The sequence below is a fragment of the Hippocampus comes genome, unplaced genomic scaffold (assembly GCF_001891065.2).
Source record: "Hippocampus comes isolate QL1 unplaced genomic scaffold, H_comes_QL1_v1.1 scaffold554, whole genome shotgun sequence".
Classification (NCBI taxonomy): domain Eukaryota; kingdom Metazoa; phylum Chordata; class Actinopteri; order Syngnathiformes; family Syngnathidae; genus Hippocampus; species Hippocampus comes.
This window is the reverse complement of record NW_017805886.1, coordinates 1-12,942: the sequence shown is the minus strand read 5'-3', so window position 1 is coordinate 12,942 and position 12,942 is coordinate 1. Positions and strand designations below refer to the sequence as shown.

General features: G+C 46.0%; 2 protein-coding genes across 3 annotated transcripts; one reads left to right on the top strand and one right to left on the bottom strand.

Annotated features, from left to right (window-relative positions):
- Positions 1-1,532: 1,532 nt before the first annotated feature.
- On the bottom strand, positions 1,533-8,188 carry LOC109527547 (suppressor of cytokine signaling 3-like). 2 transcript variants are annotated; one of them, XM_019889539.1, is made up of 3 exons: positions 8,103-8,188; positions 5,154-5,448; positions 1,533-4,527 (listed from the first exon to the last, which is right to left on the bottom strand). In XM_019889539.1, the coding sequence occupies exons 2-3, from the start codon at positions 5,280-5,282 to the stop codon at positions 4,012-4,014; spliced, it is 645 nt and encodes a 214-aa protein (XP_019745098.1). In that variant the 5' UTR covers positions 5,283-5,448; positions 8,103-8,188; the 3' UTR covers positions 1,533-4,011. The 2 variants fall into 2 exon arrangements, with proteins under 2 accessions (XP_019745098.1, XP_019745097.1); XM_019889538.1 differs by lacking the exon at positions 8,103-8,188 and adding an exon at positions 6,427-6,724.
- Positions 8,165-12,937, top strand: LOC109527543 (CDP-diacylglycerol--glycerol-3-phosphate 3-phosphatidyltransferase, mitochondrial-like; the record flags this gene model as incomplete). The annotated part of the gene is made up of 6 exons (XM_019889531.1): positions 8,165-8,324; positions 9,618-9,813; positions 10,349-10,426; positions 11,977-12,076; positions 12,154-12,343; positions 12,895-12,937. Coding segments are annotated over exons 1-6 (741 nt in total), but the record flags the coding sequence as incomplete, so codon positions are not given.
- Between the last annotated feature and the right edge of the window lie 5 nt (positions 12,938-12,942).

Genomic DNA, 12,942 nt, shown 5'->3' with positions numbered 1-12,942 from the left:
CCCCACCCCCCAATCCCCCGCCCACCTCCGAAAAAAATTAATCATGCTGGAAAAGGCTCTGGCAGGGTGTGTGAGACTGGACGAAAAGGATGCGGGGAAAGAATATTCCACGAGACTGAGAGTATGTGGGGAACTTGAGTCACATCTGAGGTTCTTTGTGCATGGAACTGCATGCACGCTTCCGCTTGATTTGTATTTATTTTACCACTTGCGTTTAAAAAAATTTAATCGCTCAGTTTTAATTGGAATTGGAATTGCAGGATGAATTATTTTCGCTGTGGTCACATATCACATAACATGTTTTCCTATCGTGACTGCCTTTCCCCCGACATGACTTCCTTCAAGGTTTCTGACTGGCGACCTTGCGGTTCCCAAGCCGTGCGGAGGTGTGACATGCACTTTACAACTTAACCTTGCGCAACATTCGCCTGTGGACAAATTGCTGCATTTGGAGTCACATCGGTGATTGCGTGTGTGTGCGTGTGTGTGTGCGTGCCTGCGAGTTAGACAGCATGTACATGAAGTGTTTATTATGTCGCTGAGTGTGAGCGAGTGCATGTGTGTGCGTGTGTGTGTGTGTGCATGCCAGGAATGCTCATCATAATGACTTTTACATCATTTCTCCGCAGCTGAGGCCTTTTTTTTGCGTCATTGAAAAAAATGTATTCTTTCTCCACTTCAAGTCCCTCCCTCACACTCTCCCCCCCTCCCCTTGCTGTCTCCACACACACACACACACACACACACACAAACACACACACACACACACACACACACACACACACACACAAACACCAGGCAAGCCGTAAAAACTCAACTCAATTAAAGTGCCTCTTTCCTGGAAGCCAGTCACACACAGAACACTAGGTATGCAGGGAATGGGAACCGCGTGTGTGCGTGCGTGCATGTGCACACTGTGTGTGTGTGTGTGTGTGTGTGAGACCTGACAAAGAACGAGAATATGAGCGTGTCACTTTTGAAACCAATTCACGTTGAGCTCCGAGACCGACGTTTTTATGTATGGCGAATGATGTAAATCTCCCATGCGTGGACTTTCATGTTTGACCTCACTCACACTCTCTCACGCATTGACACACAATGAGTACTTGTGTGTGTGTGTGTATGGATGTATTTTATATATATATATATCACACACACACACACACACACACACACACACGCACACACACACACACACATCCTCTTCAGCCCCTCGAGCAGGATGTATAAAAGCCCGGCTGCATTCCTTTCCAGTTAGGTCCGACCCAAAATGAGCGTTTTGCACAGTAAGGCCTGTGTCCAAATGTGTAACGGCTCTTCTGGTAATCCCTTTGTTACCCCCCCAGCCCCGTATTATCCCTCCCCCCTGTCTTCCTTTCCTATAGGCCCGCCTTTATGGAATTTACCCACAGTGCTTTGCAGCAGCTGAAGGGAAAAAAAAAAAACAAGCCGTAATTCTAACTCTGCGACGAGGGAAGCCCAGGCTAAAGCTATCAAGCGCTCGGCTAAAAGGAACAGGCAAACAAAGGCAGTTGGCTTTTGTAAAAATAGTGCTCTTTAATATAAATTATTGAAATATTTTAGAAATATAAATATGTGCAACGTTCCATTTTTTTTTCCTCATTTATTCTTCTTGCTTTTTTGTTGTTGTTGTTGTTGTTGAGATTACAGCTTGTGTCGTGCCACACTAAGTGGCCACCAGCCGGCTGTGGTTAACTGGAGTCTTTATAAAAGACAAAATGATTTCACATACATACACATGACGTGACATTGACGGCGGGTCCACCAGCACAAACGTTATGACTTGTCAGATTGTGTTTTTAGTGTTTTGGATGGCAGCTCCCGAGTGGATCACGTTAGCTAGCGCCATTCCAAGAGGTTTTTTTTTTTTTTCATTTTAAGCAAAGATGAGTGTTAAAATAAGTAAAAAAAAAAAAAAAAAAAGTCCCCTTTTGGGTGGGGAGTGGAAGACGTGTTGTTGAGAGGTACGACTGGAAGAAAAACCAAAAGCAACTTGCTGTTCAGTTTCGGGTATGGCTCTTTGAGCCGTTTTCCGTCCACGCAATTTTGATCAAAATGGCGTCGCAGGGTACTTCAAATCAAAGCTACTACTATTACTGGGCCGACTGTCTCATATACCCAATGAAGATTGAAATTCGTCATCCGCCCAAAACAAAATGGCCGACTTCCCGTTCAATTTTGGGCATGGGCCCTTGAGACTCTTTCGTGCATCTTGATATGCTACACACGTCTGCTGAATTTCAGGTAAATCAGTAAAACTCTTGTCGGGGGGCCAATTTTTGCTAACTTTCTCATGAGCAAGTTTTCACGAGTCCTCCACAAACTTGAGTTTTCAGGCATGAGCCTTAATGACATAAGCAATCAATAGCAAATCTTTAATTCGGTGACCGTCATGTATCAGAGTGTCAAAAACTCTTTTAGCTTACTGCTAACCTTTGAAATGTGGTGAGTAATACTGAACAAAGTGACCTACGGTATAAAGGAAAAGCAGGCGTTTGGATTCATTATGAATATTTTCTCCGGCCTTTCGCAACTGAGCCGTATTCAATTGACGAATCAATGCTCGCCTTTGATGACGTCACGCGGCTCGCCACGATGAATTAATGATACGGATGCGAAATGAGTGCGCGGCCTTCACGGGGTTGCACTCGTGCATCTATGTATGCGCATGTATTTATAAATAGTGATATTTCCATATTGTCATTTGAAAAGCATGTACAGGGGGTCCCTCGATTCACGACGGTTGCCAAATACAAGGTCTCAAAGGTTCCTGTTTGTCTTTTTACATTTTCGGTGACCGCATTCCGACGTGCGTACAAATTCCGTTTACATCGCCGGCTTTATGAACGCCACGCTTTGCGAAATGAGGACACCCCTGTATTGGCTCTCAAGTTTGTCCACCAGATGGCGCTTCTTTTGACCTCATTCAAAGCATGTGACATACCTTTTTATCACTTTCTTTTTTTTTTACGCCCCCAACTTTCACAATAACTTTCGCAATTAATGTTTGCTAAGTGTGTCAATTAGTCAGTCAGGAGACGCGGCCGAGACATTACGATGATTCCAGTGAATGAGGTTTTGACGTTGCGAGTGGGACGCAATGAACTTGTTAGAATACGCGGTCACATGACACATAAAGGCATGCTGTTACCACCGTACTTAACTGTGACAATGACTTCACTCCTCTGCGAAAATAGGTTAGTGACAGGCTACGGTGCATTTCAGACTAAAAATTTGGCTGGAGTCGCTAATCTCAACATCGCCCCCAATGGTTTCTGGTGGGACTGCAAGGTAGGATGTCCGGCTCGTCGATTTGATTTTCTTTCAATTCCGATGGTCCCAGCACAATAAAGGAAGCAATTTGCGCTACGCTGTAAGAATATATCGTCAGGCCACAGAAGAAGGCACGTTCAGTTACCACTACACATGGGATTGTGTGTTTTTCAAACAAATACTGTCATTATGGCTTGAACTATACTGGTGATTTGGCGCGTTGCAACTAGAGAACAAATTCGGGTTACATCGCCATCATAGAAACGTAAATCCGTCGTAAGCCGAGGACCCTCTGAGTCTGGACAAACATGCTTCATGAGATGAGGACTACAAAGAAAAATAAAATCTTAAGACTGGACGCCATTTTGGCTCTGGGGCGTCCGCGTGTCATTTCCTCGAAGCGCGAGGCGTCGCTTTTTGTTCGACTATGCCCCCCCCCCGACTTCTTCTTCATTTCATTTCCTGCCGTTCTTCTTTCTCCATCTTCAAGATCATCACCATGGTGTTTTTGCAGCCGGTTTTGGATTTTTAAAAAAAAGAAGAAAAAGTCGAGCTTGGTCCCGTGTGAACGCATGTACACAAGACGCTTTCTTGTTTTAGTCTTCTACGAGGCTTTCCTCGGCGTCTAAGTCAGTCATCGGGAGAAGGTTGACCGTTTACCTCTTCTATCGGTCACGTCCCACGCTGAGAACCGGTCCGAGCCCAGCGCCCTCTCAGTCATATGGGGGCGTCGTACTCCTCCAGGAAGTCTTTGAGCGTGTGCGGCAGCCGCTCAGCCCCACCCAGGCCCTGGCTGTTCAGAGTCCTCCTGCACATGTGCTGCAGGGATGACAGGGAGTTGAGGAGCGGCCGCCGCAGCTCCAGCGGGATCCGCTCGCCGCCGGTGTGGATCAGATAGACGGTGCGTCCGGATCCGGGTTCAGCGGCGCGGCTGGCGGGGCCCTTGCCCATGTAGTGCGCGATGAGCTTGAGCACGCAGTCAAAGCGCGGCGGCTCCTGGGTGCACTGCGCGTCGGGCTGCAGGAAGAAGCCGCTGCACTCGCTGTGGACGCGCAGGTTCTTGGTGCCGCGCGCCGTCTGCACCGACAGCGTGAAGAAGTGGCGGTTGTCCGACGAGTCGCGGATCAGGAAGGTTCCGGGGGGCTCCGAGCGGAGCAGGGAGCTGGCCTCGCGGCCTCCCACTGCTCCCCAGTAGAAGCCGCTCTCCTGAAGCTTACCAAATGCACGCATCACCTGAAACAGGTGAATTGTTGTTGGATTTTTTTTTTTTTTTTTAGGAGGGGAGGGATTTTTGAACAGGATCTTTGATAGTTAATGTACTAATATTGATGAAAATGGTAAGTAATGGTTGTGGTTGCTGTTGTTTCTGGCACAAAATAAACGACTGTAGTCAGTCACATGCTCCTCCTATATCTTTATCACTGCAAGTTTGAAGCGAGCAAAAAGTAAATGATTTTCTTCAATTATGGATTTCTTTAATTAATCAGCCAATCAATCCGTGTTCAAAATTTTAGTCTGTCAAATATTGGAATCGGCATTGCCCCCTGATGTGTGTACCTTGGCCACAAAGGGCAGTATAAAATATACACATCACAGAGACTTGATGAAGACAGTCTCAAATAAGCTGCAATTTCTTTTTGCAGAGGATCAAGAATATATGCTTGCAAGTAATATTGTATGCTTTTTCTTTGTGTTTTGTTATTGTTTGCGTGAAGATATAAGTTGTTTAACCGTTTCTAACTAATCCAATAGTAATGCTAGTTTTGTTTGCTTATGTAATTCTCTATGTGTTTAGTTTTACAGTCAGTTTCAGCTGGGAAGTGCCTGGAAGAAACACAAGTAACAGGAATTTGACTAACCTGCTGGTAGTGCGCATGCGAGCTGAAGGGCTTGAAGTGATGCGGGGTGCAGTCGGACTGCGGGACCCTCCCCTCTGAGGCGGCCCCGCCGCTCACGGTGAGGGGCTCGCGCCGGCGGGAGGCCACCATGTCGCCGCGGTCCACCGCCTCCGGGCAGAGAACGGGCGGCGGGAAGGCGACGGTCTCTGAAGGGGAAAGAGGGGAGGACGGCGGGGTCACACACCGGGTCCAGGGCCCGGGGGCAGAGGAGCTGGATGCATCCAGAGAGGGGCTGGGAGAGACCACCGAGACACACCTGCACAGTAGACGGTTGCCATTCATGAATCAGTGAGAGTCAGTTGAGTCAAGTGGCACACATGCATGAAGGCCTTTCATACAATTCATTTTCCATGCACACAGAGTATGTTCCATGGTCAATTTTTATCCTCAATTATTAAAAGGAATGTATTAATAGCCTGTCTGACATTTCAAAACGGATGAATTAATCTTTAATGTTTCCTTAATGTTTCAGCGAAAAGGGCAAGTGTCATTTCATATGTTCACTATTTTACTGTTTTCCATTTGTACTATTTCCAGATTCCCCCGTGACACTTTAAAGACCAACAGGTGCACATTTCTGCAGGAAGCTGCGCAAATGTGGTGGCGACAGAGACAGTTCTCAGGACTGATTGAATTTCCCTCTTGAACACCATCCCCTCCATGATCCTGAATGTGACACACACTTGTATATTTCAAACAGCCTTAGTGTACACAACCTTGGTAGCACCTGTACAAATGAATGACATATATTTGTGTATTTGGGGTCACTTTCAGAAACACTTTTCGGGGCAGAAAGTAGACAAATTAGACGCGAACAGCACGTAAGGGTTAAAGACATTGCAATGCACCTTGCAGCTAATTCTGCAACTGGAGTCTGATTGCAATCGATCATTGGGGGACCGGGGAGGGGGGGGGGGGTCAAAAATAATGGGGTCACTGCACCCTCTCTCTCCCAGTCACTTCAGCTCCTCTGCATTACAGCCACAGTGGCCCCTTTCTCCGGTTTCACACACACACACACAGAATGGGGCCCCCGTGTATGTTGTCCGCACTGGAGTCTGGGGTACAAAAAAAGCGAGGGGGGCTTCCCCGAAAAGACCCCCATTACAGCTCGGCGCCGCCATTTCAGTCAAACCAGCACCCGCTTTGACTATAAATGAACTACGTAAATCCCGGGACTGAATTTTCATCACATTTCAACGCGGTCTACTTCGCGCACGAGCAGTCAACTTACCTTGCGGATTAATACAGCCCCGCGCCGCAGCACGTCGCCAAAAGATACACTCGGCAAACTACCCGAGAGTAGTGCTAGATGGAGGTGGATTAGCTCAGGCATTAAAATCCCCCCGACGGAATATTCTGCCCAAAAAGTATGCCGAGGACGGTCGTCTTCGTCGGCGGCGGCGCTGCCGTCTGCGGGAGAAGAGGTAGACGGACCGTATGTGTGCGTCTCTGTGTATGGCGGAAGGTTACCGGAGGTTGTTTCCAGTGAGTAAAGCCGATCGTAAGGCCCCGCCCCCTTCTGTCCTGAGGTTCTTCCAGTAAACGCATGGGTTCGTGCGCGCGCACGGTCTTGACGCACGGGCACACGCGTGCGTGCTCGCGCGGCTCTCGCTCTGGCGTATTGCCAGTAAATAATCTCGGTGACCTTTGCAGCAGGGTCCGCTTCCTGGTACCGCTCGAGCCGTTCCACATGCATTTTACACGGCATGAAATATTCATCGTGATAATTCATCACATTCTCCCGATATATATAAATATATGGGGTTTTTTTTTGGGGGGGGGGGTAAGGTGTACTTGTTCCATTAAATGCACATGTTATAGGGCTCAAAGTCCTCTAATTAACTTTGAGCTAGTTACACTTTTATCAGGGGTGGGTGTGCTTTTGTTCTCTTTAGATTTTTAAATGAAATGGTAATTTATTGATGAATTTTAAAAAAAGTTTATGATTTGAAAAATGAAATGACACTATGATTTGTTATTTATAACTAATTCACTAATTATTGAATTAACTAAAGGATGTATTTGTAAACCAGTGTTGTAAACCAGTGTTAAGATTCACTTCCCATTTTTGAAGTTCCAATTCAATTTGGATTTGGCTGGATTCGATTTGATTCCGATTTAAAGATTTTGATGCTGACTTAGTATGAAGTACAGGTACAAATACAGAAATAGACTACCTGTTGACAGTTTTTAAGATTTATTTTCATGCCCGTGACTATATTTGTGATATGTAACCTCTCAGTTTTGAACAATAAAACATATTTCTTTTTGCACACAAATAACTTGTTTGTGCATATGTCCAAATGGAAAACACGCAAACCCACGCATACACTACACACATATATACATATACAGTATATGTAGTTTGTAATGGATAGTGACTGACTGGTTAGCATGTCCGCCTCACAGTGCAGACGTGCAGGGTTCGAACCTGTGTGGATTTTTCATGTTGTCCCCGTACCTGCGTGGGTTTTATCCGGTTACTCCGGTTTCCTCCCAGATTCCAAAAACATGCCCGGTAGGTTAAAGGAACACTCTAAATTGTCCCATGGGGTGATTGTGAGCGTGAATGGTTGTTGTTCTGTGATCAGCTGGAAATCAGTTCCAAGTGTCCCCTGCCTACTGCCCGAAAACAGATGGGACAAGCTCCAGCGCGCCCGCAACCCTCGAAAAGCAGAAGGATGGGTAATGTGTGTGTGTGTGTGTGTAAAAACAGTATCTTTTTTCAAAACTTTTTGTCTGATTTTAACCCATCAAAACCTTTTGGAAAAATGGGTCTGGGCTCTTATGGGTATTAATGAATATCCAAATGCAGTATCTGTTCGTGTATTTTAGGTGAGGTTGACCTCACCCGTGTGATATTTACTCAAGTTATTACGTGCGTCGAGTGATGCCAGTTTTACTCACTTGAAGGCTTCGCCGCGTTGTCTTGTCACGTTCCCACCACTTTGTGTCAATAAAGTTTCGGATTTTTATTTTTTTCCCCCTTCTTCAAATGGGCGCTGCGGCAGCAATGGCGGCCCCCATGTCGTGGAGGAGGCTGGTGTCCTCCGTGTACTCGCCGGCCCTGGCTGGGGCTTTCATGCGAATATCCGACCGGCTCTTCCGCGCGCGGGACCGACGAGGCGGGTAAGAGACGAAGTTGCAACAAAACGCCGAAATTACAGTGAAATCCGACGTTTCGTGTCGTAAGCTAGGCATCCCGTTGACAGAAACAGTAGCAACCTTCTTATGCTAATGTAGTAACACGGTCAGTGACGCTTCAAATGGTGCTGTGAGCTTTAAACGTCCTTCTTCCTGGCTTTACGATCCTTCGAAATCCGAGAAAGTATTCCCACGAATTATTTAAAAAAAAATACAAACAAATGTCACTTCAGGTGTTTGCCATAAAATGAACGCCAATCGTCGTTTCAGCAAGTTGTGTTATTCGGCAGAACTCGTGAGCTATTTAAAAACACTTTGAATGGCGCTCGATAGTTTTCGGCTATCTTCGATAATCATCGGCCCTCCCTGTGTTGCGCTGCTTCATGATTGGTTGTTATGCTCTGAGACGACATTGGCTGGTTTCACTGATTGTCCCACCCAGTTGGATTTGCTGGGTTCTTTGTGAGGTTTCAGAGGTCATCAAATAGCAGCCATATTGGGGGAAATTATTTCTAATTACTATATTATAATAGCTCATTCCCTCCTGCATAAAATAAACATTTCTTCGGGAACACCCTGAACTGGTTGCCAGCCAATCGCAGGGCACACGTAGACAAACAAGAATTCTCTCTCACAATCACACCTCGGGACAATTTAGAGTGTTCCATTAACCCCTCTTTTTTTGTTTGAATGGCGTGCGGGTCCCTATATTCAGGGAGACACTTTTGAAAATGTGGTACAAGGGTCGCGGGCTTGCTGGAGCCGATCCCAACTGTCTTCGGGCGGTCGGCAGGGTAAACCCTGAATTAGTTACTAGCCAATTGGAGCTGATACAAACATTTATTGCAATTTATTTTAAGGACCCTTGTGGGTTAATGAACGATGATGGACCATTCACTTTTACAGTGGTTACATGAAGCGTATCTCTTCTGTAAAATAGCAACCATAACCTTGGCCTGGAGGATGGTCATATCAGTGATGGGAAATGCCAGATTTTGTTAATTTGCATGGTTTGGACACCGGAAGGATGTGTCTGTGGGAAAACCAATGCAGCAAAAGAAGAGTCATCTTCAGACAAATGCGCACTTGTAACAGCTTCACTCTCTTTGTGGCATTCCTTAAACTGCTTTGCCACACGAATAATGGATTAATCAATGAGTCAAGAGTTGACATTCCATACTTAGCGTGCGCATTAGCATTGTTCAGATCCTTGCATAGCATGGCCAGTAAGCGTTCTTCTTCTGCAGTCAATCCATTTTTCCATTTCTGTGAGCGTAGCTCCTCCGTTCTTCTTTTGGCGCCCCTGCTGGTCAAAGCCGAGCCTGCTCCAGAGAGCGGCGCCCTGGCGCCAGGCGCGCCGCGCAGCCTTCACGCCCAATTCCGATGGATGGCAGAGCGCGTGCCAGCTTTCCGGGTCAACGGCACACGTGTCCATGTGCTCACCTCGCCTGACCAGTTCTACCAGACGCTGAAGGTCAGTTGAATGACAAGTAGTCCGCACCTAGGTTTTAGCTGTCCTGACATTCGTTCAGATGCAGCTAATTGAGGAAGTGCTACTTTCCCAGCAGGCTTAATCGCTGTAGAATTAACAAACAAAGATCTAGAATGAAATTTGAAACGATAAGTCTCATCGGCATCAAGCCTCAAGGTCACTTTTTAAGGAATATGTCTTGAATGCAACTTGGAAAGGTCCCAGGCAAGGTTATTAGAGTTCGGGAAAACTAACGAAATAACAAAAACAAAAATTGAAAAAATATATAACTACCGGTAAATGAAAATGTAAGAAAAAATAAACAACAGACTATAGCTTACATTTACAAAACCATCTAATTATAGCAAAACTGAAACAAAGAATTTATGAAAAAATAAACACTAACAAACATGCACTAAAAACTCATTCAAATTAACCGAATAAAAAAAAACAAAAATTCTTTCGTCATTTCTCATTTGTGGGAATCGCACTCACATCGCGCCCTCCATACTCACTTTCAGCGTTTCTTTCCCATCAGGCACGTGTCAGGACCGCAAAGAGACGAGTGGTGTTGGCCTCCCTGTATCTGGGAACGGGTCAGCTGGAACAGGACCTGGTGAGAAAGACGTGGTATTACTCTGTGTGTTCTCAAGAGAACGGCCATCTTTAGTTTGGGCAGGTGAGAGCGATACCAAAAACACAGGCTCCGGCCAAAGTAGCGCTCAGAGATGCCAGAAAAAGTGAGTCACAGTTCACTCTGGCACAAGAGTTCCAGAATGAAAACGATCCCCACGCCAACCAAAAGCAATGACTGCAAAGTGTTGAGGTTTTACGGGTATAAGGACACCAGCGCTGGCCTGCGCTGGCATGCTAGTCTTCATGCCTGGAAGCCCAGCATAACAGCATAAAAACCACAGTCTGGGCTGATGTTCGCATTCAGCTCTTTTCCTGATGTTTTTGTTTGAAAAACACACACGCATACTTATACACACACACACACACAAAAAAAAAGTATGGCGCACAGAGAAGCTGAGTCACACGTTGAAAAGCATTCGAGTGAGCTGGCGTCGCTGCCAAAATCTTCCGAGGGTGACTCATTCCCGCTCTGAAGAAATCCCAGGCGCCGTCAATGTTGTGTACGACTTTGATTGTAATGAGGCGCCAAAATGACAAAAGGAGCCGTGTGACTTCCATTCAAGATCATTACAGTTTTGGTGTACCGGTACTTTTCACAAAAAGAGGTGTGGCCTGGGAGTTTCCGACTCTTTTCTGCCGCTAAGACAACGGGCCAACTTCTACTCGCCCAATTCCATATCGGTACCTTAGTTGGAAAAATAATATCACAGGGCACACCACTTCGAAATAAAAATGCACCAAAAAAGTATTCTATTAAAACAATGATGATCTCCTCATCTTTAGTCACTTGTATACAATTTCAAATTCATCTTGAGAACAACGACTCTTCAAAATACACGACATTGTTTACAGATGCTTGAGCTTTTTTACACAGTGAAAACAAAGGTGCTTACGGAGACGCTCCGTGACTTATGAAAAACCTGGCTGAATAATCATGGATCACCTTCTTTGACACCGTTTGCTACTTTCCTATTAGCTTGGGATTTGGCACATAAATTTGGTGTTCCAGAAAGACCACCAAAAAAATTGAAAAATAACTGAGGGAAAAATTCCACATTCAAAAGAACAAACCATTAAGTGTAGGGGTGGGCGACTTACAGGTTTATCATACACCCCCCCACCCCCAAAAAAAAAAAACCCACAATGCCATGTCTAGTACCGGCGTGGCCCGTTTTATCATTGCACACAATGTGGCTTGTTACACTATTGCAACAGCCACAGCACTAACAAGCTGTCATTAGCGTCAGCTGGAAATTATCGGTTTGTAATAAGTTTTTTGTTGTTTGGCTGAACTCCAGAGGGCGTCGAGAGAACAGGATAGTGCATGTAGATGCTGTCAGCGCTCCAAGAGCAAAGGCAAGGCCGTCCACTAAAATATTGGAACGACACAAAACAAGGAAGGGGCACATGCTAGTGCCCTTGCAAAAATTTGGGCTATAATGACAGATTGCAATTTTTTTTTTTAATATATATTTGTGACTAGTGAGGGTTCACTCTATACTTCTGAATGCTTCTTTTGTTGTGTTGCAGGTGGACTGCATGCAGGAAGCACTGGAAAGCTCACAAGAAAACAACCACGCGCCCGAGCTCAAAGTCTCCGTGTTGCTGGACTACACACGAGGCTCTCGAGGTCAGCGGCCTGAACGTGTCTATCAGCGGGGCAAAGGGGGGCCCTGCTCATCCTCCCTTGATCGCTCCTCCCCTCAGGACAGGTGAACTCGAGGACCATGCTGCTGCCTCTGCTGCGGCGCTTCACCTCGCAAATGCGCGTGTCCCTATACCACACACCCGACCTGAGGGGCCTGCTGAGGCTGCTCATGCCGCAGCGCTTCAACGAGACCATCGGCGTGCAACACATCAAGGTCTACCTATTTGACGACAGCTTCATCATCAGCGGGTGGGTGCCCGAGGGAGCGCTGAAAAGGTTTGTGTCCGGTTATGCCTTGGAGGGGGATCCCGATCAGTTCTTGGAAATGTTTGAGCGATGGCGTCAAGTGTGGTTTTTCTGTTCTGTTTGTCGTTCGGCCGGAGGCTGATGAAGAAGGCAAACAAGCTGCAAAATCAAATAGAGATTACGCCGCAAGTGCGCATGTAAATCTTTTGAAACCTGTAATTCAAATAATTTGGCAGCGCTTCTCATTTGCCATAGTTATGAGGCCAGTGTCATAGAAAACGTTTTATTCTTTTTCCTTTTTATTTAATTTTTTTTTGACATTGTCCGTCTATTTAATCAGGGTCTGAGTTGGGGAACATGCAAGGCCCAGGATTCAAACCCTCAACCTTAGAACTATGAGGACGTGCTAACCTCTCATTTGCACTGTGGTGTCCCATTTTGTACACATACGTTTTTTTTTTGTATTTGACCTTTGACCTTTAAATGACATCCAAGTGGCATCGAGGCGCAAAAAAAAATAAACTAAACGCCTGGCTGTCATTTTTTTTTTCCAGGGCCAATCTGAGGGACTCGTACTTCACTAACCGGCAGGACCGCTACGT

What these genes read in the sequence shown, in the direction of transcription:
- LOC109527547 (XM_019889539.1), bottom strand. Translation starts at nt 5,282, where the DNA reads ATGGTGGCCTCCCGCCGGCGCGAGCCCCTCACCGTGAGCGGCGGGGCC. An exon ending in CGCATGCGCACTACCAGCAG is followed by an intron (nt 4,528 to 5,153) that starts GTTAGTCAAATT and finishes CACCTGTTTCAG; the next exon opens with GTGATGCGTGCATTTGGTAA.